Source organism: Uloborus diversus, chromosome 8, assembly GCF_026930045.1.
Source record: "Uloborus diversus isolate 005 chromosome 8, Udiv.v.3.1, whole genome shotgun sequence".
Taxonomy (NCBI): Eukaryota; Metazoa; Arthropoda; class Arachnida; order Araneae; family Uloboridae; genus Uloborus; species Uloborus diversus.
Genome location: NC_072738.1, coordinates 32,783,710 through 32,811,347, shown reverse-complemented (window position 1 = coordinate 32,811,347; position 27,638 = coordinate 32,783,710). Strand labels below are relative to the sequence as shown.

The 27,638-nt window shown below is 33.6% G+C and overlaps 1 protein-coding gene across 1 annotated transcript in view; it reads right to left on the bottom strand.

The window, feature by feature from the left end:
* Positions 1–22,933, bottom strand: part of LOC129228007 (BAI1-associated protein 3-like) — a 406,019-nt gene extending 383,086 nt beyond the window's left edge. The window contains exon 1 of the mRNA XM_054862634.1: positions 22,851–22,933. Within this exon, the coding sequence (XP_054718609.1) occupies positions 22,851–22,933 (83 nt within the window). The remainder of the gene's footprint in view (positions 1–22,850) is intronic.
* Positions 22,934–27,638: the final 4,705 nt, after the last annotated feature.

Below are 27,638 nucleotides of genomic sequence, written 5' to 3'. Positions count from 1 at the left end.
TAGACAGTTTTAAAAAAGGAAGTGGGCTAGAAAAGTTTGTATGCTTTCTCTGGTTAGGCGGACAACAGTAATTTTCTTCCACTCAGTTTTAGAAAAGAAGTGATTAGAAAATTTTGTATATATCTTCTGGTTAGGTGGACAACAGTAACTTTCTTCTACACAGTTTCAAAAAAGAAGTGACTAGAAAAGTTTGCATATTTCTAATGGTTAGACGATTTCATTTATTGTACTGCTGCACTATTTTCATTTTAACTCTAAAGAACTTGAACTGGAACCATAAAATGTCTCAACGTTTTTTCTTAATAACTACATAATATCAATAAAAATGTTCTTTATGTCTTGTATAGTTATGAAAAAAAGAAAAGAAAGTAGAAATAAAATAACGCATAAACAGGATCGTAGGAACTATGTACTATACGTAGTTCTGATATTTAATTATTATTAAAGAGTCGTCTTCATATTAAAATGAGCATCATTTTTAAAATTTACAATGATAACCCCAATTTTAAATTCCCCCCCCCAAAAAAAAAATAAAAACCTGAAACGACAAAAGTTTTTTTTTGTTTTTTTCCCCTTAATTATTAAACTAATCAATTAAAATATTTTCAAAATCATATCAAATGCAGTTTTTAGCAATATTATAAATTTCTGAAAACGAAATTGTGCTTGAGTGTTTATTTATTAGTCAAACTGATCTATAAAACAGCATCGCACAAACAACTGTAAAACGTCGAAACTCGAACTTAAAAAATCCGAACACACAAACCATTTTACTTTAATAAACTTCTCGACAAATGCTAAATTCAAGTAACGAAATTCATATTAATAGAGGTGGACTGTTATATTTATTAACTCAGAAAAGATTTTTAAACTTGACTTTAACATCTAAAGCGTATAAAGGACTTGGCAAGTAGGAAAAGAATTTCAAAGCTCTGTCAGCAGAGGATCAGTGATTTTTTTTTTTTTTGAAAGGAAGTTTAAGCCAGTTTTTATCCTACAGGAATTAAACCAACTTTTTTGCTTGAATTCGGTGTATATTTCAAAAGTGTGTTCCGTTTTCTTTATGTAATTACTGCATAATAGTTTATCACAGAAAGAAATATATAAATTATTGTAAATATTTTCCTTTGTCCTTTATAATTAGTAAACAATGATAACTGTATGTTTTCTTAAGGTTTGTTAAAAATGTAATTACATATTGTAGCGCTATTTGCTGCATTACATGCTTATTATATAACCACTTTGTTAGATTAAGTGGCATACTACTTGCCTAAACGGTATTTTCGCGACAAGTTTTGAAAATCCGAACTATTTATCGTCCGAATTCCATTCCAAAACGAGCTGATGTGTGCATCACATGACTTTCTTTTACTCCAATTTAATGTCATTTCCCCGTTACTCGCAATTTTAATGTGATTCAATAGTTTCCTCTCTAAATATCACCAACAATAGCCAAATTAAAACAGATTTTTTTTTAAATCGCCAAATTTGTCGCCAAATTGGTGACAATACTTGGCGAACAAAAGACTGTTGATATATCACCAAGTGTATCGCCAAATTATAACACCACTTGAGTTTACTTCGAAATTAACAATGATTTCTCCCCATAAAGGGGCAAAAGACCCCTTTAGAAACACTTAGACCCAACTAGGAGTCTAAGTACCAAATTTCAACTTTTTAGGACTTACTGTTCTTGAGTTACGCGACATACATACGCACATACGCACATATGCATATCCTCACATACATACATACATACGTACATACAGACGTCACGAGAAAATTCGTTGTAATTAACTCGGAAATCGTCATTATGGATATTTCGCGTGTCTATACGTTCTTGGGCATTTATCCACGTGTGGTCGAGTCGAAAAAAAAAAACTCAATATTCATTCGGGGGTGAGTAAAATGGAAATTAAGCTCGATTTTTGAGTGAAATTTTTTTCGCGAATACAATACTTCCTTTTTTGTAAAAGGAAGTAAAAATCCGAAACGTTGGTGATTATTTCCTTGTGATTTTTTGGGAATTCAATGGCTTTTATTTACTTCCTGAGAAAATCAAGTATCACTGTCGAAACGTTTCCTGAATAAATTGCTGCATCTTGCACGAATGCAAACTTCTCACTGTTGTGAAAAATATTTTTAGCTCCCAGTTTAAAGATTAACTAACCGTATTTATTGAGTGTGTCTATCGGCTTCAGTTCGACCACGGCCTGTCCAGATTCATTAAGCCCTCAAAAGGAGCGAATAAGTCTCTGGTTTCGTATAGCTTTCAAAGAATTGCAGGCTAGTGAGATTCTTGATACTGACATTACCTTTTTCTTAGCTTTGGCCATGTTAGCAATGCTGTTTATGGAACTTTCTTGATAAATCTAGAAGGTGCCAGGCTAATAAATTCTACTTACCTAAGTTTACTCTGAGCGATCCAGTGACACGACTGGCTGTAAGCGGGAACATTTCTGAATTCTTCAGAAAACTTAAAATATAATTTCAGGAAGGTTACTAAATTTTAACGGAAAACATTCCTGTTTTTTGCAAGACAGGTTACTGGCAGAAATTGGGCACATAAGCTGCCCATTGTTTTTCAGGAACGTTTCTGAATTGTTTTTACAGTGTATTTCGGATTTTTCGCGTTCTACTGTACTTTTCTTGGCTGATTTAGTAAGTTAACAGTTGGCAAAATCCCCTCGTCCCTTGTAATCAAGACATCGGAGTCGGAGTCGAACTGTTTTTGGGGGTAAAGGAGTCGGAGTCGGCAGTGAAAGATTTCAAGTTCAAGCCTATAATCTTAATTGATTCCGGTCTTAATCGGTGCAATTTTTCATGCTTAGAAAGATTGCGTACTGGACACACCATAAAAATAAAGTTTGTAGCGGGAGAAAAGTTTTTCCCATCTGTACCTCATGCAATTTACATCTAGCTACGCCCGAACACATCCTTAGTTGTAAAGGGTTGACAAAGAAAGAACTTTTTTCAACAAACTTTTTACTGACTTGAACTTTTTAAATGCTTTTGAATATTATATAATTTTAGGATTTTTTTTTCTTTTTGTGTTTTTTTATGTATTGTATTTGGAGTTTTGATTTTCTGTGTTTTTTCTTGTAGCTGTAAGTTAGCTTGTCCACGGATCCATGTCCGTGTTTTGTGTCTTGAACACATGGGATGATAAAAACAAGTTCAAAGAGGCATAGTCAGAGTCGGTCATTTCTCTCAGCGTCTACAACTTTGCCAACGCTTACAGAGTTAGAGTCAGAGTCAAAGTTTCAAAAATTTTCGCAGTTAGAGTCCATCATTTAACTTCTGACTCGGCAGCCTTACCTCTAAACACAGATTAATTTTTTTAACACTTTAAATGCTTTAGAAATAAAAAAACTATTATAAACACCAACTAACGTTAATTAAAGAAATGCATAACCACCACAGGCGGCCTTTAAAAACATCACACCATGGATCAAATGATTTGTAGGGCAAAAAAAAAAAAAACTTATGTCCGAAAACTTTCCTTTTTGTTCATCAAATCAGGAATTGTACAACCGGAAGAAAGAAAAAATGAGATTTCAAAGAAATAAAAAGATCTTCCAGAAGCACTACAAGAATAAAAATAAAATCAAAAAATCTTTCCCAGCTTCTTCAATCTGGTAAAGATCTGTCACTCCGCCTTAAAAGATTTTATAACTTTCCGGAAATTTTTCCCTCCGCTGACAGTTGATAAGTTTCTTCTTGGGAGAAATTATTTTCTTTTTCTCTGCTACCTGTAGAACTAAAGTTCGGCAAAGCAAAGAGCTTGTAATGTGTAGTTTTAATAGCTTCAAAAAACGAAAACTATATTTCATTTTTTGATTAAAATCTACGCTTTGAGCTTAAACTTTTTTATTTCGTTTGGGGGCAATTAATAAATCTACACGAGACGTCGGAAAACATAGAATTTAGATTAAGGCAGTAAATATTCACTCAATTAAAATTAAAATGATCTTGAACGAGCTTGTCAAATCAGTTAATTCATCATATGTTGTAGAAAGGCCAATATTAAATTAACTCTTTTTCTGGGAGTTTGACTAAATAATTAGGAACATTTTGGAGAAAAAATTGATTTTAAAGCAAAATTCAAATTCAAAAATAACGCTTACGAAATGAGCGAAACTTAATTAAAATAATCAATTATTATTCAAAAAATACTATAGGTGCCTTAAAAGCGAGTTTTAAACTGGTTAATGCTCTAATTTTTGGATAGCCTGTCAGATGCATAGATTATTTTTATTAAAGTTGGAATAAATATGCATATTTTCACAGACGAAATTTAAAAAAGAAGTTAATATTAAAAAATGAAGTCAATAATAGTGAGTACTGAGGAACCGTACAGCCACACATTTTTAAAAAAAGCAGCTAATTTTCATTACATGACTTCCTTTCACTACAATTTTAATATAATTTTCCCATTATTGGCAATTTTAATGTGATTCAATAGTTTACTCTCTAAATATCACCACCAGTGGCCGTATTGAAACCAGATAAAAAAAATATAAAAAAAGAAGAAAAATCGCCAAGTTGGCGACAAAACTTGGCGACCAAAAAACTTGCGATATATCGCCAAGTGTCCGCCAAATTATAACGCCACTTGAGTATACATCGAAATTAACAATGATTTCCCGACAAAAAGGGGCGAAAGACCCCTTTAGAAACATCCGAATGCAACCAAAAGGGGAGGTGCACAATTAGACCTCACTAGGAGTCTACGTACCAAATTTCAACTTTCTAGGACATACCGTTCTTGAGTTATGCGACATACATCCGCACATACGCACCATCCGCATATGCATACATACGTACATACGGACGTCACGAGAAAAGTCGCTGTAATTAACTCGGGGAATGTCAAAATGGATATTTAGGGTGTTGTTTATACGTTCTTTGGCACCTATCCGCGTGTGGTCGGGTTGAAAAAAAAAACTCAATATTAATTTGGGGGGTGAGCAAAATGGAAATTAAGGCCGAATTTTGAGTGAAAATTTTTTCGCGAATACAATACTTCGTTTTTTTTTTTTTTTTTGTAAAAGGAAGTGAAAAAGTATTAGAGTTGTTTTGAAAATGTATTTGAGTCGATGTCATCGTTTTTGAGTCATAAATCTATTACTTGGTTAAAGGTCTTCTCCAGCAGTATTTTTATAACCCATAGGAAAAACAGACTAATTTTCACAAACTTCAAAATTACTAACTTAAGAAAATAAAGAGCTTAGAAAAGCACAATATGCTTAAAAATAGTTGTGATAACTTTCTACAAGAGTGCAATTCTACAAAGTACCATTTCCTCTATGACTCGTAAAAAAACCGTCAAAAACTCTCAGTTCGATTAAAAAAAAAAAAAAATAGGAGAGGGAAGAGGTAGTGTTTAAAATTGCTGATTCCAAACAGAAATTCAGTATTCTAAAGCTAATTCAGACTAATCGTCACCAACTTCAAAATTGCTAACTTAAAATGTGAATGGCTTAGAAAAGCACAATTTGCTTTAAAAAAATTTTTTTGAGAGTCTTCTACTAGAATATACGAAATATGAAGGAAAAAAGCAACCAAACAAAAAAACAAAATTGCTATGAGTTTTGTGCTAATGAACCGTATTTTTTTACAGTTAAGTTTTAAAGCTTTTCAGACGTTTTATTTTAAAGGAAAACCTGTCAAATTCACAAAGAAAAATTAATGACCTGAAAAAATTTTATCTTAAAATTTGCTGTTTGTTTAAAAATATTCAAAATTAGTAGTAACTAAATCCAAAATGTACTTAATGAATTTTAAGTTTTTGCTTGCAATTATAATTTTTAATGCTTTGCAAACACTTAATTTCTTTAAGTAAAAACTTAATTCAAGTAAAAGGTTTAGAAAAATCCTCCCAATTTAAAATAAATAATCAAACAATTAAAAAATAATAAACTAAATAAACGACCCGAAATATTTTTTTACGTTAAAGTTTTCAGCATGTTCGTTAAAAAAAAGCTTGTGCTTTTGCAACACGTAACAAAGCCCAAAAAAGAACATAAGGAAATTTTAGTTTTATACACATACCTTATGATTACAAAACATTTTCTAAAGCTTTATTAAATCTCCGTTTTAAAGTAAAACCTATCGAATTCCGAATTCAAAAAACAAACTATGAGTTTTAGCTTAAAATTTACGGCATATTTGCAAAAGTCAGTTATTAAACAATATCGTTTGAAGTTGTACTGAATTCAATATTAACTTGTAAAACACAGTACTGTAACGAATGTTAACGCGTAGTTTTAAAAAAATCGATATAAAATCGAAAAGAAAATAAATAAATGAACTGAAATGCATTTTGACTTTGCCAATATCTTTACTGTCACTCTATCCCTCTCTCTCTCTTTTTTTCCTCGCTCTATCTCCTTTGCAGCATTTAAAACTTTCGAAATATCCTTCTACCTACTGACAGTTGACACGTTTCATTTTATTAAGATTTTTTTTATCTTTCTTACTAGAGATTGAAGATTTTGCTAAGACGACAGCTTGAGATCTGTGTCTTTAATAAATTCATAAAGTTTTGCTGTAGTCTCTTTCTTCGAAAGATAGAAGAGCCTTTTATAGATATCAGAAAAAATAAATCACGATACAGGAGAATAAAAAATCAAAATGAATGAAACATGCTTGAAAATAATGTTTCACATTCTTAGAAATATTTCAAAATTAGAGTAACCCTAATTGCTTGAAAATTGTAAACGTTTCGCTTAAAGATTTTTCATTTCGGGCAAACAATCAAATGTAGATTAGCGTGCATGGAAGTAGTTAAGACATCATTAAATTAGTCATTGGATTTAAAGAGATTTTAAATCGAATTTTTCTAATCCCAAGCCAGTTTAGTAAACTTCTGTTAAAGAACACTTTTCAAAAAAAAAAAAAAAAAAAACTATTACATATTTTTTAAGTGACAGTTGGTTGTTACTTTAAAAAAATTGACAAAAATTTAAAAATTTATTTATCTACTTCATGTGTAAGTCAATTTTTAGACTAAGTTTAAAAGAACTTATTTCCTAGTCCAAGATTTTATTCCGACCATTTGATACTCTGAAGTAATTTTTATTGTGAAACTGGCGGGGACTGTTTATTTATTTATTTATTTATTTTATTTATTTATTTATTTATTTTTTTTTTTTTTTTGAAGTTTCGTTCAAACGTTTCAGTTTTTCGTTAACACATTCACCTAACAATAAATTTTCGAATTTTGTTGCGTGATATGTTGATATTCTTTCACTTGTTCAATAAGTTGTCAATGTGTACTGTATTACGCATGCAAGCGAGGGGATGGTAAACTCAAGAAACGTATGCTTCTCTATCTACAATGGTATCTATCTGACCATCCGCAATTATCAAAAAATATATATAAGCAATGCTATCTCAATATATTAATAAAAACGAAACGACGCAAAACTAGGAAATGATGTCTGTAGCGGGGATGAGTCCTGGAGACCCCATGGCACCTACAGCCTTGAAGTTTTGTACAAAATTACGTCTAACCCCGGGGGGTTGCAAGTTTTTTTTTTTTTTTTTTTAATTTTGAATTAGTTTAATAAATTAATAAATAAACAGAACCTGATATTATAATTGAAAGTACAATTGCTTTAAGAAACATTTGAATTTCAAAACGTTTTAGCCCTTGTTTGTTAATTTGTGCCTATTTTGCGGATGAAGTTGCAACATTTTTTCATTTTGTAAGCAAATTTGCATTAAGTCATGGTCCGTTATGGTCCCATAAAACGTTTAATCCTGTATGTAAAGCGGATAATAGCTGTAATAACTCATCTAGTTTAGGCTAAATCCCTCACGATGACATCCTAATCCTATTTGATTAATAGCCTCTATTAAGCTTTCTACAGTTGACTTCTTGTGAATTGTTGCCATGGCTTTACAGAAAAGTTCTGCTTCGAAACTTTAAATTTATATACAACGGTTCACGAATCTTTTAGGATACTACACTTTTTTTTCTGTTCATTTGAATCAAGTAAATAATAAATTCCGCAAAAATGCGAATTTGGTACATTGAATACTAAAATATTTAATAGAACAAGTTTAATTCCCCCATTTATCTAAGCAACATGAGAGAAGTGACTAACGTAGAAGAAAGGTAAGCTGAAATTGTTCACCAGCTTACCTTTCCTTACGTGTTCCAGTTGCCAGAATGTGTACTAAAATACGTTCTGAATGTGCTCCATTGAAAATGAAGTGCATACAGTGCGCTCACTAAAATCCCTTGTCACCCTTTTAACTTCGAAACGGCGGTTAATATTTTTGCAAACGTGGTGCCTAGGTTTTGTAAATCGGATATGCACTACCAAATGAGACAGCTCTCAGCGCCACCTGGTTTAAAACTGCGGAGTTAGAAGTTTTATCTCGAATACGGATTGATTTAGAGTAAGAACGTGATTTACAAAATTGTAGAGCATCATCTATTAAAAACGAAAAAACACCTTGTAAACATTAATGAAAAGCATAGAACGTTAAAATGTGCATTAGTTTTTCCCTGATTTTCTAAACTGATGGAGAAAATGATCCGAGACAGAAAAAAATACACCAAAATGTAGCAATATAGATACCTTTATTTAACATTTCGGTGTCATGTTTTACCCGGAAGATTATCATTTCTCCCTAAATTTTGTGACGTCAGGAACGTAAATCTGGGACGTTAAAGTGAAATCGCGAAAACCAAATGCTCGTTTTATCCGTTCTATTTTTCGCATCAGTGTGTTTCAATTAGGTGTCCCTCTGTTCTAAATAGATAACGCTCTACACCTTTGTAATTCACTTTTTGCTCCTATCTGGTTGGGTTTTCGCAATACGAAAGTTAACACCGCAATTTTCTACAAGGTTGTGCTGTGAACAGTCTGATTTGTTAGCGCATATCCGATTTACTATACCTAGACACCATGCTTATAAAGATAGCAGCAGTCGCTACAAAATTAAGAGGGTGACAAGGGACTTTAGTGGGCACCCAGTAAAAATGAACTCCGAATCTGTTCTGAATGTGCCCGCATAGGATATTTGAGGACTAATTTATCAAAAGAAAATATATCCATTTTCCAAAAATGTTCAGGAGGTGAGAAAAACAAATTAGGGTAACAGCAAAATAGTTTTATCAACTTCTCTGGGTACAGAATTCAGCACAAAAGCACAGCAAATCATGGCTCAGAGTAAGAAATGTTTGTGTAAAAAAACAAGGAGATATTGTCATCTGAATTTTGGATATGTGACCTTTTGAACGAAAAACTGAATGTTGAAAATTCCAATTTCACCAAAACTCTAATCTTTCACCTTCTTATATTCTCTTATCGAAGTACATGAATTTAAAAGAAGTGGATTAAAATTTGAGTATTTTGGACATGCGTTCATTTGGATCTAAAAGTCTTCGTACTACAGATTCTTTCAGGATATGTCCCCTTTTGTTTAAAATAAAACGTGCAGAGGACGGATTTGCTACCTTGTGAACAAAAAGACACACTTTACTATTAAATATAATTGGATTTTCCACGTTTGGACTTCTTGAGTGTTAGTGGTTTGATAAAGGACATCTGAAAGGTTTAGAAAATGTCATGAAATGATTTTTTTTCCTAAAAAGTTGATATGTTCCCTTTTGATAAACTACTCCTCATTTGTTAAAATTAAACTGGGGAACACATTTGAGATCAGGTTTGGGACATACTTGAGAACGGATTGGGAACACATTTGAGCACCCTTGTGAAATCATTGTTTTCTTTTGTATAATTTCAATAGTTTTCTTTATGAACCAGTCAATAGAATATCTCAGTAGGACACCACCATAAATTTTCTGCTATGAATCGCTGTCAGTAGGTGGCACGAATACCGCTAAAAAGGATAATCGCCTCTGGTTTAAGACAGTCCATTGCCCGGGGGTGGTAGACAGTTGCCCTTAAGATTGCTGTAAATTTAAAAACAAAATCTTCTGGTAAAAGCAGAGTGTGCTGTTAGTGGTTCCGAAAGTGATCAAAAATGTTCTTAATTGCGTTTTTGCAAGTACTGAAAAAGTATGCTGAATCAAAGAAATTTTCTCAAAAGTGCTTTGAAAACTGTTCCAAAAAGTGCTTCGAAGTGTTCTAAAAAGGAGACAGGTGTCGGTGCTCAACAAGTGTCTGAAGATTTTTGGTGTATAATAGCTCAAAGCGTTTATTCAAAAAGTAACCTATCGCACCATAAAGATACAAAAGCAATAAAACTGTTAATGCGTATGAAAAGCAAGCGTATTTTATGTGCACAAATAGAAATGTTTAACGCATTAAGTTAAAATTCTGCTTGAACAAGTACCCAAACAAATTTTTTAGATCAAAAAAGTAAATATAGACAAATTTAGAACAAAATGTCCATATGCATCCATTCTTATTTATACCTGCAACTGCTAGGACCATGCAGAAATCTCTGCGTGTATCCTCCTAAAGCAATTTTATTTCATCTCAGAGTAAACTAAAGAAATATTCTCAAAACACTGCAGCGAAAATCGGCAAACAAATCAAAGTTGTTTTTCTTTGAGAATATTACTTTTAAAAAAAAAGGAGGGCTTTTACGAAGCTACGACGGCTATTTCATTATGGGAATATCGCTAAATATCGTCAATATTACGAATGCCGGATTATTCACTTCCGTTGTCATACAGATGCTATTAGAAAACTTACAAGAGTGAACTTGGTTGTTGTACTCAGAAAGGGCTACCTACTGGTTCTACCTACTCCAAACGATAGTTTTACATTTAAAGTTATGTGAAAATATTTGAAATATTGAAAAGAGTGAACTTGAATGTAGTACTCAAAAAGGGCTACCTACTGGTTGTAACAACTTCCAACGATATATTCGCTCTTAAAGTTATGTATAAAAATTAAAATATAGAAAAGAGTGAACTTGGTTGTAGTACTCAAAAGGGCTACCTACTGGTTGTAACTTTTTCAAACGATAGTTTTATATTTAAAGTTATGTGAAAAAAATTGAAATATTGAAAAGAGTGAACTTGAATGTAGTACTCAAAAAGGGCTACCTACTGGTGTAACAACTTCCAACAACATATTTGCACTTAAAATTATGTATAAAAATTAAAATATAGAAAAGAGTGAATTTGGCTGTAGTACTCAAAAAGGGCTACCTACTGGTTGTAACTACTTCAAACGATAGTTTTACACTTAAAGCTATCTATTAAAATTAAAGTATGGAAAATAACTAAACTCGTCAGGTGGGAAAAAAATATTGTTTTGGCTCTCCTCGTTTGGAAAAAAAGCGCCGCAGTATGAAATTTTTATTAATTTTTTTTTTCACTTAAAGACCTGCAAAGAACGTTATCTTTTTTGGAAAATAATGACAGATTTCTTGTTCTAATATTAACCACTAGAGCGCACAGCAAACGTATTTTTCTTGATGCAAATTGCCTGAAGAATTCAACTTCAAACGCTTCTGCTGTAAAATTTCATTTTTTCGTATTTTGGCACTCTTCTTCCAAATGAATGATACATACTTGCCTAACAAAATATCTACTTAACATTAAATTCAGAGGGAGCAAAATGAAAATTTATAGACAACAATTTGAGTAAAAACTTTTCCGGAAACACACTTCGTTCAACAGCAGCACAAAACAGGCAGAAATTCAAACGACAACAAATACAACATTCTGCGGAACAGCTTATGCTTAAAAATACTAACAAAAAAGCTTCAAGCTACATATTCAAACCACGGATTATCCTCAAGAACATCCTGAAAACATGGGATAAAAGCTTTTCCATCTTTAGTTTCCATAGTTTCATCTTTCTGCGAAAGAACTCAGAAGAAAGTATTTGCTTATCACATTTTTTTCTTCCAGGAATATGGACAACTAAAAAAATACGTGCTTCCTTAGCGCCAAGTTTTTATGACTCAGAGCGCAGGGTTTTGTCTAGGATGAACAACTTTCTGAGTCTTCTGAGAATAGAAAATATGGGTGTGTGTATTTCAATCTAAGAATTTTCGGTGGATTTATGTCTTCAAAAATATTTCACTTTAAATTTTGTCAGTTAAAGGTCGAGTTACGCTTTGATGTTTAGATATGTAAGGTCTGATCACTACACCTTTTAGACGGAATGATTAAGGTAAAACCAATAGTGGTTGACATCCACACTGATAGTTGACACTATTTTAGTAGTTGACACATGTTGGGAGAAAGAAAATGTATCAAGAGGAAAAACTATAAAATTGCACAAAATGTATAAATTGTAGTTGAAATTTACGATGCTTGCTTTTCAACTTATTCTGAACTATCTTTCGGCGTCTATGTTTCTCTTGGGAATTTATCTCTACCTTATAAATGACATGTCTACCTGTGCCACAGAGAGAAGGCAGATGAAATGGAAGTGGAATACTTCATTTTGTAATAGGTAAGATCAGCGACAACGCACAAAAAGTTAAGTTTTTGCTGCTCGGTTGATCTCGACGATCATACCTACTACCAAATAAAATATTTCGTTCAAGGGGAGTCTAGTCTAGAGGTTTGATTTTAAGGTGATTTTACGGGCGTAATAGAAAAAACAACAGTAGCTATTTTCACTATCCATTTTTATGAGTTTTTCTATTTATTCTTTAAAAGTTAAAAAATGCATAATAGTTGAAAAAAAATCCACAATTGTAGTTGGTGGAGGCTGGCAAAGTGGGGGCTCTAAAAAAGGGGGGGTCTCCGGGATGACGTGATTCCAATCCTGCAGGGGATCTGAAACATAAAGTGAAGGTTAATTTTTGTTAAACAAGGAAGTAGAATTGTCTGGAGGTAGCCAATTTAAAAATAATTTTTTTTTTTCCAAAAAATGGTGTCTTTTTGAAAAAAAAAAAGTTTGTGTTTTGGCTCCTTGTTTGAATTTTGGTATTTTTTTAAGTACTAAAAATCAAAAATTACGAAGACCCCTGGGTGGAGACAATTATGATAGTACTAAGAATATTTGTACCAAATTTCAAGTAAATCGGTGCACTAGAACTTGAGCTATCTTGTAAACCGTATCGAAAAAACTAGTTTCAAGAGAAACGCGTTCTAAGTTTGCAGTCTCATTTCAGCAAAAGAGTTTAATTTCACAAAATGAACTGTAACTCCAAAAGTAATTTGAATTTCCATAAATTCTCTTAGAAACTTATTCTTAAAGGCCTAAACGTTGAGAATATGAAGCGAAAAAAATCTATTTTTTGAATTTCTAGACTAGAATACCCCTTTAAGCTTCCGGTTCATCCGCCATCTCTTTGTGAACAAGCTTTGCTAATGTAGTGTTAACTCTTCCGTCCGCAAGTAAGGGGCAATAACTGTAATTTTTTATTTTTATTTATTTTTTTTTTTCATTTTTGTCATCTATTGTACGTTAGCTTTATTGTACAAGCTTGCTTATTTGGTTTTCCACTGAAAAAAAATCGCGAAAAAAATGTCTAATTCCAACATTCCCCTATTCTTAGTATTGAATAAAAAACGCGATCTTCAAATATCTCGAAAACTCATTGCTGCAGATACTGCCGTTTACCTGCTCATGGCAGAACTATGAATGAGGGTGTTAAATTCTGGTGGAACATTGCATTTGGTAAAGTACAAACTGTAAAAGATATTTCTTTTATGCGATATATCTTCAGAAATTTAAGCCTGTAAATATGTGAAAAGTATTTTAATGTAAGTATGCGTGTAAATAATAGTAACGTGTTGATATTTTTCCCTGAAATATTCCTACGGCATTTAAAATAATATAAGCTCTTTCACGAACCATTTAATTTTATATTTCAAAGAACTACAGAATTAAACTATTGTCATACAGGGTGGTTATAAAATAACGTGAGGTGTTCAGAGCCCTCTAGCGAGTGAAGTATTGGAGGAAACATTGCCAAATTTCATGTGCATACACCGTGGGATTTCGATTTCTGAAATAAAAAAAAAATAGTACCAAAAATCGCCACCAGGGGAAATTTTGGCGTTGAAAAGGTGTATTATTGTGACTATTGAAGGATTAAAAGCTAACTGATAAAATACGCATCAATTTTATTCATACAATATGATTTTTACCAACAAATGAGGTTCAATATGTGCGACATCAAGATTTTCCAGGTACTGCATACAATGCACAATATTTTCCACACCTCTGGGGGGGGGGGGGGGGAATTATAATTTCGCCTACCTGTAACATTTTTCTAGTTTTGAAAGTTGAGATATCGGGAACATGTCGCAGATACACAACACCGTTACCAAATCCCCATGGTTAAAAATCACAAGGTGAAAGATTGGGCGACCACGGTCTCCTCATACCGTAGGAAATGCATGACTAATAAAACTGATATCAAAGAAAGGTTGCCGCCATACACTCAGTATCTAAAGCCCAACATGGGGTGGTGCACCGTCTTACATGAATATTATTCAGAAAGAAATCCTTGCTGCTGAGCCGAAATTTCTTCCTGACGACTTTTGGTAAAATTCTTCTCTTGTTTCAAATTGAAATTTCTTGTTGGTTTTATTGAACCTCATTTGTAAGCAACAATCATTTGTAGCAAAAAAAAAAAAAAAAAAACTGATGTGTGCTGCATTTTTTGGCATTTAGATCTTCAGTATTCGCAAGTAATACACTTATGCAGCGCCAAAATTCCCCTTGGTGGTGACTTTTGGTACTTTTTTTTTTTTAATTGCAGAAATCGAAATCCCATGGTCTGCTATGTACGCTCATGAAATTTGTCAATGTTTCGTCCGGTACTTCACTTGCTAGAGGGCTCTGAACACCTCACGTTATTTTATAACCACCCTGTATATTCCGACGCAGGTATCTGCAACTGACTGTAAGTTAACACATTTCATTGAGTATGTATTTAAAAATATTTATTCTAACTTAAATATGTAAACGGCGTAAAACGATTTTCATTTTTCAAATGCAATTGAAATTAATGAAAGACCAGACTTAAAACTTTAATTTGAAACAATATTCTTTTCCTGGAGGGTTATCAGACTTTTAGAAAATTACCATTTTCTTCAATGAAATCGATAAATTCATTCATTTTCTGTAAAACGGAAATGTAGAGCATTAAAGTTGCTTGGAAAAATTACTCTTAATTTAGTTTTCAAACGAGATTACTTTAGTTTTACTCAATGGGCATAATCGGGTTTGGAGTCAAGTGCTTTAATTTCAAAGTTATCAGCTTCTGGTAGAATAAAGTTTTGTTATGCTTCCCACAACGTGTTGTGAAACCATTGTTTGGCATATTATTCATTTAACTTATGAAACATCTATCAACCTTGACGACTATATAAGTTTTTATTTTCGCGAAGCTTTAGTTATTGCGATTTTTGCGAGCTAGTCATGATCGTGAAAATTTAAACCTCGCGAAATATTTTTTGCGTATAAAATTTTCTTAGAAAATAGAATTTGCGAAATTTTCAGCTCTCGAAATCCCCGATTTCATCAATTTCGCAAAAATAAGTGTTTTCACAGTATTTGAAGTACACACATATGTCCTTAAAACGTTCAACGACATTATACTTTTTTGAACATGTTTTATTCATTGAATAGAAAGCTACAGCTAAATAACATTATTTTTTATGCTATTGCTAAATTTAAATGTTATTTTCTTTCTTTTTAATTTCAAAAATGAGCACCAATACGTAACAAAACTTTGGAGGAAAATTAAAAAATAAGTTAATTAATTAATTTGACTTTTTAGTGAACTTTAGGTTCAAGTCGTAAAGATAAGCCAAATGAACATGCTTTTAAAATTTCATAAAGATATTTAACAAAATTTTGTGGTAAATGAAAAACTGACTAAAAGAAAAAGAGGTTTAAACAACTGCTATTGACAGAAATCTCTAAGAAGATAGTCACAAAAAGTCGAAAAGGTTTTATCGTATTTTAATATATAAGATATCAAAATATGTTCGAAGTTAAATTATGCATATCATATATTTTTGTTCCTAAACATCGAAAACTTTGAAAGTTAATGGTCTTTAGACCCATTAATATCTCAGAAATAAAAGCAAATATAATTTCCTTTTAGTTTTATATTACCTAAATATTTTAAAATCAGTACAGTTTCAGAAAGAATCTCACATTTTTATTTTTCCCCACACTACTTTCGCCAAGTATTTTCCTTTTTGAGGTTTTTGCTTCTCTAGTTTTAAACACAGCTGAACTTTCACAGATCCATAGCTTTCAAAGAATTCTTCACTAAACTGTTGCTAGCAGCTGTTTATTGCTCGGGAAAGAAATGCCGAGTAAGAGAAAAGATTTCTTCTTGTTTTTTTAAGTCTACAGTGAAAACATTAAATAGCTTTGTTTGCGACTATGACCTTAGAAAAGATTTTTGACTTTTATATACCTTTGAAAACAGAAAAGGTTTTCTCAAAATAATGGCGCTAAAAAAAACGGTGAGATATTTTTAACATCTAAGAATTGAAGCTGAAAATGTTACGTTTTTATTGCGTAAATTCGGAAGAAGGCGTGTGAAAACTTCATTTTATTAAAAAGATGTAAAATGTCATTAAATATACATTTTGCATAGTTGTATTCGTCAAAAATTCTAAATAAATGAATAAATAAAATATGTTTCGTTCGGAAACAATATCAAAGCAAGTTTGAATTGAAATTACGAGAAAAACTCTGCAAAACTCTTTCTTTGTCACCTGACTGCTTGCGGAATGACTAAACAGCTCTCGTATATATAGAACAGTATTGTTATGCATTATTAAAAGGACGTTTCCGTATCTTTTTACACAACTTATCATTCTATAGGATTCTCAAATATCTTCAAAACTGGTGGCTGTTCTCGGATTGTTATTGCTGTTTGCGGAATGAGTCAACAGTTTTCTTCTCCAGTCACACTCCAGTACAGTATTGTTATGCATTATTAAAAGGACATTTCGGTCTCTTTTTACACAACTTCTCATTCTACACTCCTGTTTGTGAAAATTGCAACACCATGAAGAAAGCATCATAGTTGAATGAAATTTAATACACAGTTGATCGGTAATGGTACAAATAAATGATTACATTTTCAAACAAAACAAACAATAAAAAGAGATAGAAATTAGTATTTTGTGTGGCCACCACGCGCCGCAATAAGAGCTGCTACACGACTCGGCACGGAGTGAATCAAAGTTTGAATATCTGCCTGCGGAAGAGTATTCCATATTGTTGGTATGCGCAACCAAAGTTCGTCTGTCGAAGCAGCAGGACTAGGATCACGAGCGAGACGCCGCCCAACGAAATCCCACACATGTTCAATCGGTGTCATATACGGGGAATATGCAGGCCAAGGAAGAAGCTGTACCTGCTGCAAATCAAGTCATGACAGTCCTGGCGACATGTGGACGGGCATTTTCCAGCTGGAATACAGCCCCTGGCAATCCTTGCAGGAAAGGAATAGCGTGGGGCTGTAAAACTTCGTTTATGTACCGAGTACTGTTTAAATTTTCTACAATTCGTAGCAATTGTGATCGTCCATGATATGCTATGGCACCCCATACCATAACTCCGGGTGTTCGTCTACTGTGGCACTCCGGAATGTGCCGTTCACCGGCATAGTGCCTGACACGAATTCGGCCATCATGGTGCCACAAATTGAAGCGGGATTCGTCAGAAAAGACGACCTGCTGCCAATCAGCACGCCAGCTCCTATGCACATTGGCCCATTGTAGCCGATGTTTTTGCGTGACAGGAATCCTGTATAAAGGGATCCTTGTGCGCAGCCCACGCTGCAGTAGACGTCTCCGAATTGATGAAGCACATCACATCACACCCGAGGATCCCCTGTTCCTATCACAGTAGTGACTTGCCCAGATTAGGGACCCTGATGAAATACACAATGAAACACCTGTAGCTATTGAACACTGTGCTGCCAATTGTCTAGAAGAATCTGTGCGGTCCGTCAGCGCCATACGCACCAGGTTTCTGTCATCGCAAGCTGATGTCACATTTCAGGGTCCACTAACGAATTTCGAGCTGTCCGACCCTCGTCCTTCCACTGCTTCCAAACACGCCTGATTGTGCTGCTGTTACGCTGCACACGAGCGGCTACTGCACGATAAGACAATCCAGCTTCACGAAGACCGACGATTCTGCCTCGTTCAAACACCGAAATTTGCTCAAATTTCGCTTTCGTTCGTCGAAGAGACATAGTAAAGATTCAGTTAACGTTTACTCTAGCATATAAACACTGATAATCATACACGCCTTGCTACAGCCGTCTATTTATATTCGATTCGATCCACCGTTCAGAGGGCGTTGCTCAGCATACGCATGCGCTACCGTTCTGCAATTCTAATCATTTGCATATCATGCCCAACTTTACATTTCCTGCAATTTTCAGCTCACTCGCTAAGGTCCTTCGAGGTGTTGCAATTTTCACAAACAGGAGTAGGATTGGTAAATATCTTCAAACTGGTGGCTGTTCTCGGATTGTGATTGCTGTTTGCGGAATGAGTATTAAATAGCTTTCGTATCAAGGACAGTATTGCTACGCATTAAAATTTGAATTTACGTTTCTTTTTTTACATTTTGAAAAAACTGTTGATGTCTCCTAAACTCCAGACTTAATTCACCGATTTTTCGATTATTATTTTCACAAAAATCCTACAAACATTTTTTTTCCCGAGTTTTATAAGTTGGAAAAAAAAAGAAAAAAAACGAAAGAACATTCTCTTTTCTTTTTCTATTGCACATATAAATTGAAACCAAACAGAAACACCTTCTCTTTTTAAAAAGTAGGAAACATCGAAAGAATTTCAACGCTATTACGTTCAAGAAATAATTGCAGTTAAAAATATATTTTACTTACTGCAGTTTTATTTAAAATACACAGTCATAAAAAGAAAAAAAGAAAGTATTTTTTGTTGTACAGAAGTTTATCTTAATAGATTTTTCTTTTCTTCATTATAAACTTTCTCAAAAAACGTACGTAACCAACGTTCTAAGCAAAATATTACTCAGACGCACTATCAAACAACTTCAAAAAAAAAAAAAAAAAAAAATACTGAGCTGACACACTTTTCTGTAAAAGTATCAGTTTCGATAACGAAATAAGGTCTTCAATTTCAAAAACTAAGCTCTTTAGATGAAGGATACACAGAAAATGCCAATTTTATTGGACAAGGATTTAAAGACTCACTGAAGAAACTCCACCCATTTAATTTTTTCGGAAAATTGATCTTTGAAAACAGAATTTACAATTTTATTGATTTCTATTTTTTTTATAAGGACATCTAAAGGTTTAATGAAAGATTAGAGTTTTTTTTCTTCTTTACATTATGTGGAAAGAGATTATTAAAAAAATTGTTTCCTACGAATGATTGACGAATTTTTGAATTTTTCCAAATGATAAATTAGGAAAACAGGATTACCTAATTCGATTTGAAAGATAAAGAAGGGGAGTTGGGGGTGATGCATTTCGTTAATAACGACCAAAAACGGGGAATTAGGAAAGAGCATGTGTAATCGAAACTTAAAATAGCCGCCTCCCCCCCCCCCCCCCCCTGGTGCGCAACCTTGCGTTATGACACAATGCAGAATATAATTATACGAACAATGCAGTAATAATCCGAAAATGTCGTTTTGGGACTTTCTTTAGTATTACCCTGAAGTGCAGAACTGTCCCTATTGAAACTTCTTCCAGCGCTTTAAAATGAATAAAGAAATTTTAAATATCCTGCGCCATTGAAATTTTTAGGAGGATTGTTTTGAGGGGCATTTTTAACGATTTGGGGGGAGGGGACTTTTGGTTTCAGGGGTGATCGTATAATTTAGGGGATGGGGGGCCCTTGCTTATAGGGGGCATCCCTGCATAACGTCCTATATAATTATTTACCCACGTTATGAGAGCGCAAGTCACAAACTTCATATGAAACCGGACAAATGTTTTTACGCTGTCTTGCTTTATAGTGATAATACGATTTACGTTAGTCTAGCTTTGCGGTTCAGAGTTGTGCTAGGTAAAGCGCATTGAATTTTTAAAGCATACCGTATGTTAGGGAACATTGAAAGAAAAAATTAAAGCTTCCATTGGCATGTCAACTGTTTTATTATTATTATTATTATTATTATTATTATTATTATTATTATTATTATTATTATTATTATTATTATTATTATTATTATTATTATATTTTAATCCGAAGTTCCTTCCATAAGAAGGACATCTTTTCTTGAGGGTAAGTCTTATTTATATTTTCAAGCGGCATTATTAATAACCCAACCGGGAAAATTCAATTCAAAGTAACGCTCAGGAACTACTTTTGTAACTGAAATATGATTATGTTTGATTTGCTTATTAAAATGGACATTAGTTTGTAGTAGGAAAATCCAAATAGGGTAAATACAGTAGGTATTGTTGTACCACAAACACGTATACCGCCTACCTGGCTCTGGTAACACCAGGGATCGGTAGTTTGCAGTGTCATTCCTCGCCCACACACACCAAAAAAAAAAAAAAAACAGAAAAAAAAAACACAGAAAAATCATAACATTTTTTGAAACAACTTGTTTTAATGCATGTAGGATGATAAAAAGTTTGAGTTTGCTATTCGATTCTTAATATGTTCACGCGTGCTGCGTGATCTTAAATTTTTCTCAAAATTGTTTGAGTTAAAAAAAAAAATAATAATAAAAAAATTCTTGGTATTTTCGAACATTTTAAGAGTGGTTTTATTTATTTATTTATTTATCTTTTTTTTGAGCACTTGAAGAATTTTTTTTACCATTTTTGACGAAAATTAATCAAAGAAATTACTCTTCAGTTGCTGTCTTTTTATTACTCATCGCTTTAATGCATAGCCTCCTCAAATTGTGGCCCATTGGTTTGGATGATTAGAGCGTCTGCCAATAAAAGGAAGGCCATGATATCGAATCTCCATGGGCCAGTAGCTCATTGGAGGCAGAATTTTCAGCCACAGTGTGCATACAAATCAGAAAGCAACGCTAATTTTAACATGGTAAGTCGCAGCACCACATACATGAATTTTTCAAGGGTGTTTTTGTGGATACGCCATGGTTTTCTAAATACAGTAGGTCTTTATTTCACGCGGATTTGCTTGTACGCAGTTTAAGATTAGATCCCTTCATTGAATTTTACGTGGATTGTAATTTGTAAACAGATAAAATTTTCCACACTTTCAATATCGAAACGCTTCACTTTGGATAACACACAATAAACTGCATTTTGGCGTGCTAATAAGCGACCTTGAGTCACTGGAGACATTTTTTTGCGATTGGTTCTGGAGCTCTTTCTAGAAGTAACGTTGCTAAACTCACACAAATCAAAGCTCACAGGAGGAAGAGCTTTCAGAACAAAGTGAGAACGAAACCAACGAGAATACCGACATTAATGACATCCAACCAAAAATATTTCACGTTGAAAACTTCGAGCTATTCCTTGACAGTGGCGAATGATCTCTCTGATCTGTTAGTGAAGGAAGATTATTGGCGTGAGTGATCATGGGTGCGTTAATGCCCACAAAGAACTACAGAGAAAAATAATTAATGACAGCGAAAAGACTATCATATCCCGCTCTTTTGTATAAATACTAAGTTGAGTCATGTTTTTATTATGCACGTTGTGCGTGTATCGGAATGAGTACTCATTTAACTTATTAATTATATATATATATATATATATATATATATATATATATATATATATATATATATATATATATATATATATATATATATATATATATATATATATATATAATATATATATATATATATATATATATATATATATATATATATATATATATATAATATATATATATATATATATATATATATATATATATATATATATATATATATATATATATATATATATATATATATATATATATATATATATATATATATATCAAGAGGATAAAGTTTTTTTTCTAATTGTGGAACTTAACCCTTATTTTAACAGGACTATTAAGTATTAATTAGTCGCGCGGTTTTTATGTACTATCTGTCCATCACAAAAAACGCCCCCAGTGAATTGCCTGCGCCTGTCTAATGCTATAGCAACCAGGCTTTCCTCGTTTTTAAAAGGGGAGCTTAGTGCTGGAAAAACCCGTACGATTGCACAAAGGAGAGACACAGATGGCGAAATGGCGCCAAAAAATACTCCCTCTAACCCTTGCAGCAAATGAACGAAGTCCGTTTCTACGGCAGTAGATGGGCTCAGACTTTACGGCGGTAGCTTTTCTCGTGAGGGACAGGCAGTGCGTGGCATTTCCGTGGAGCGTGTCCCCCGCGTAAGACGAGGGTACACTATACATATGTTTGCATTCACGCCCAGGGGATTTCGTGACACCCCTCCTTGTGGTACTCAGTTTGGGAGCTCCTGGACTCAGAACCCCTGGAAATGGACAGGCCGACTTAGCCGACAGTTTGGTTCCAAAAGAGCTTTGAAGTCAACCTTTTTTCTAGTATTTATAAATACGATATAGTATTCGTTGGTTGCTATGTCGTAAGAACAACTGATGGTAAGTTGAGTAAAATGTCATTTATGGTGAATCTAGAAAGAGAACTTCGTTCACAAATTCAACATAAATCTATCGAGAAATGTTTACTGTAATGAACCTCAATTTTTCACAACTTATTTGTTTTTAATTTGTATTGATTAAGTCGTCTTCATCTACAGAATAAAATAATCAAACTTCAATCAGGCAACACATCTAAAGCTTGGGCACTAGTTTCATGCAACGAGGCGTTTGTACAAGCACCCATTTTGTTTCAAGACACTTTTGGAAACAAAATGTCGGATGAGTCAGCTCCCTTTAAATAGCTGCCTTACCTGGACTCAAGCTTGAATCCGTCCCTAATCGGGGGCAGTCTTAGCCTTATTATAATCCTTACTCTTCAGCCCGTTGAGCGGCATTCTCAGAGGACTGTTCACGAGGTAAAATGTTGGAAGCAAGGCGTGCTTTGATGATGCACATTTTTTCATATATATCATCATTTCGCATAAAATTTTACTGGTAGTTAAAATACCACTAAAATATATTAAGTGCATACCTTACGGTAGATATGAGAATCTGATGATTGTATACACTTACCGATGATTATTAACTATGACCGAAATCTTATACGAATGATAAATTATTCAATTTTATCAATTTCACTGATTATTTTAAAAACAATCCATGAACTGTGAAGTGGAACGTAATCATTATCAGGCATTTAGCGGGTCAAATGGGAAATCGTCCCCTGACTTTTGGAAATAATTTCATAAACACTTAAGAAGACATTGTTTCGGTCGTTTTAGAGTATAATTTACAAAGATGTACGCGCCCTTTGCCCCCTCCCGCCGCAAAAGTTCCAAATGACGGGCGTGATTATCTTCAGGATTATTAAGTAGTAACGCTAAAAGTAAAATGTGAAAATACATCAATCTCTTGAAGCATCTCTTATTACATAAAATACACCGCCAACTCAATTGTTCCATCCAACGACTACAGTTTCATCTCTTATTGCTAAGAAATGTGTATCAACTTTCATAGACGCATAAAAACGGGGAATGGTAAACAAGGATTTAGGGGTGTATTTGCGCCCGTCAACTATTAGTTTCAAGTGTTTCTGTCAGCTTTATGCATTAAGATGTAAGCATTGGGATTCAAATAAAAATGTTCCTCTCACGCTACGCTCAAGTTCGAAACTCTTGGTTAAATAAAAATCGTTGTCTGTATCTACCAGTCATTTTATTCTCCTGTTTTCTTTTTGTATGTTAAACACCATTCGAGTGTGTCACACTTATGGTTATTAAATTCGTTCTTGAAAGTGCTCTTGGTTTCGCTTATAATCGAGAGCTTGGTTAAAGGAGGGAGAGTAGTGACTGCGTGATTACGGATTTAGAGTAATACTAGTTGAACGTGCAGACCTTGTTCGTGTTAAAAAATTATGTCTTAAATAAATATTTGGCAAGTACTTTTTTAATTAAAATTTAATAATAAACAATATTTTTTGGTTGGTTTTCATAAGGTTTGAAACAAGCTGATTTACTTTATCTCTAATCAAGTGAGACCAACATGCAATTCCCGCTTAAGAATATAATCTTACCGTATGTAACGTTGTACTATGTATTGTACAGTAGCACGGATTCAACTTCAGATTTGATGATGACGATGGCATAAGACAATTTCATTGGACATTGTAATCACTTAAACTGGAAAAGAAAATATGCAGGGACCATGTGGATGCAAGGAATATGAGCCTCCCTTGTTTTCGCTAGGGACATTTTGAGCACGCTGATATTTTTATTTTTTAGAAATTCAATAATCCTTTCGAACACACTATGGAGACCGGATTCGTTAAAGCTCAATCTAAATAATCTTCCTCAAGTAACACAATGATGATATTCGAATATTTCCGGGAGGATGAGAGATTTAATGTTCCAGAAACGCGAGGAGTTAAATGCGATGAGATAAGCCTTTTACGTTTCGTCTTCGAAGTCGAATGCGTGACCTTCGGCTTCTCCCCTATCGGAAGAGCTCCTGACGTCACTTCCTATGCCATTTGACCTCACAAGCGCTTGAACTTTAAAAATTAATTTAAAAAAAAACTACTTATCGTATCGCAAAAAAAATTTTCACCTATGATGTTCATACATGTTACTCTATCATATAAAAATAAAATTGAAAAATCGAAAACTTCCCCATTGAAGAAGTTCTAACAGATTCGATTTCGATTCCGAGTCACAACTGACTACAACTGTATTTATGTCGAGGACTGCATACTAAGTGCCTTGCCTCCATTATTTTTTATACCGATAGATGGCGGCACCATCACCGGATCGAACAGTTAATGAGAATTTAGAACTAGACCAGGATCTAATAGCTACCTGGTGCTAGCACCCCCAGAGGTATCGTTTCACTTGGAGGACATTGAGACCACGAGCATATTTAACGTCGCCCAGTCCCCTTTAATGACGACGGTGGATCTTCGACCATCAAGGTTCGAACTCAGGACCCTCCGGCCCCGAATCCGACACTCTACCGATCGGGCTACCACGGCCCTCTTCTAACAGCCCGTGTTTTCTTGTGGAACATGCAGTCTTCCTGCAGGATATATTCTAATTAGTTTAAATGTTGATTGATTAGTTTTTCCTTTATCATTTCTACCAGTCATTAAGTTTTGCAACCGCTGTATATAATTTCAACATCCTAACGATGTGACGCGTGTGTTGTACGACTCTCCTAGTACGCTTGTAACCAATCTTGAATTTAAATTGAATGGTTGGTTAGTTAACAAAAAAATTGTTAATTTTCCATTTGAATCGACGTTGAATATTATTTACGTCGATTATTTTCTTTGTTAACGAGTTACGAGTTAATTTAAAAACCGGTAACTTCAAAGTTGGTAATTTCGCATGTTGGATCTGCACAGTAGGGCACAGCGTAAAAAAGGTTCTTCCATTTTTTTCTTTAGATAGGTATGCTACGTGTGCGAAGTTTCAAGTAAAAGAAAATGTATTTCATCTCCATTTTATTATTGATTTTTAAGTTATTTCATTTTAAATCATCGAAGAAAGAATATGTAATAACACTCTCAACTTGACAATCTCGCATTTTCTTGAAACTTCCAGAAATCTCACTCTTTGACAGCGTCATCTTGCATATATATTTTAAAATAATGTATCATTCATGAATATAAGTATTTCATTTTTGAATTTCGTTAAAAAGCTTTGTTTTTTAACGCGCCGGCAATACTTTGAAATCTTATTACTCAAGGTCAATGGGAACTACAGAGTTATGCAACATGTCATTTCAAAAAAAAAGAAAAAGCAGTTTAGTAGAATATTACCTGAATAAATTTATTTGAAATACTTTGAACAATATTAATTCGTAAAATAATAATTTTTGAAAGTTTCAAAAAATCAAAAATGTTTGAGACATACACAAAAACATACGTAAAAATATAATTAAAAGACACACACACCCACACACCACACACACATTTTACACCTTGCACGTTGACGCTCACTAACCTCCAAAGATCGTCATTTAGGAAGAATGAGATAAAAACATGGTATATGATTAGAAAAAAAATGAAAATTGCGCTCACCCTATTATAAAAAAATAGAATTTAAGAAACAAGCTCACTATAATTAAAAAAAATTTAAACGCCGCTCCCTCCCAAGAAAAAGAAAAAGAAATTTGATGAAAATACAGAAAACAAAATTACGAATAAGCTATTCTAAAAAAAAAAAGAAAGAAAGAAAGAAACAACAACTTATAACTCAAATTCCTAATGTATCGTATCACTTCAACCTTAGTTATGATTTTGTAAATTTTATTGTATACGTGCGATGGATAAATTCCAGCGGAATGGAATTGATGACATTTCCTGTAAAATTCTGATAAACGGTATGTATGGGCGCAAACAATTTATCTAGGTTTAAAACTCACCAATCTTTGCTTAAATGTATTATTTTTTCTTATCATGTTGCCCCTATTATGACGTACCCTGATTCCTGTAATCCAAATCAAAGTGTACCATACATTCGAAAGGATAATTGGTTCATTTACAAACTTGTTTTGCCAGATTGGTCAAAAACAAATCGCTTTTTGGCTGTTGTAGATGGAAATTACGTTATCAATTATCTTGCCAATTTTAAAATACGCTCTGAAAATAGCGAAAACTGCGAAACAAAATAGGTATTCTGAAAAGCGTTCTCACCAACGAACAACACAAAAAGTGCAATAATGAAAAAAAAATGAAATACATAGCAGTCGAAAGATCATTTTAAAAGAAGTTTATGAACGCCTAATTTCCCATCGTATTCCCATAATCGAAACATGAGCTCTAAAAAGATGCAGAAATTTTAAGAAGAAAGGCCAAAGTTACTGAGTTTCAGTGAGAAATATGGAATAGATATTTCACACGTTTTGTAGATGGATATCCACGGTGAAATTGCGCCATAAATATCTGGCCAAATGTTTAAATTTGGCGCTTTTCTTGAAATTTCTGCTAACTTTAAGACCTTATATCTCGATAACGGGCGGACGAGGGCAAATAAAGGGTGCTTTTTTTAGAGGTATAGAACTTCAAGTTGGAAACACAGTTTGATATGTGTGCCATTTTGATAGCTGTCACTTGCATTGTGTTCAGTACGGTTTGCCATTTCATCATGAATAGACAGCAAGGCGGTGCAACATGCCACACAGCGCGTGTCACAATTGATTTATTGAAAGAAACGTTCGGTAAACGAATAATTTCGCGTAATGGACCCGTGAACTGGCCTTCAAGATCATGCGATTTAACACCGTTGGACTACTTTTTGTGGGCTATCTGGAGTCTCTGGTCTGCGCCGATAAGCCACAGATGATTGACGCCTTGAAAGAGAAAATTCGCCACCTTATTACTGACATACGGCCTCTACTGCTGCAAAAAGTGAGAAAATTGGACTTTTCAACAGGACTTTCTCCGAGCCAGCCGAGGTGACCATATGCCGGAAATCAAATTTAAATAAAAATGGCAAAGAATCATCTTTCGAATAAAGCAACATTCATGGCAATTAACAACATTTAACTGTAATAACGAATAAATACCTTTGTGCTGAAAATTCAAAAGATCAGTAATCCAACGTTATAAAGCACAAAAATTGCAAAATATTGCGTATTTTTATTATTTACATTTGCAATATTT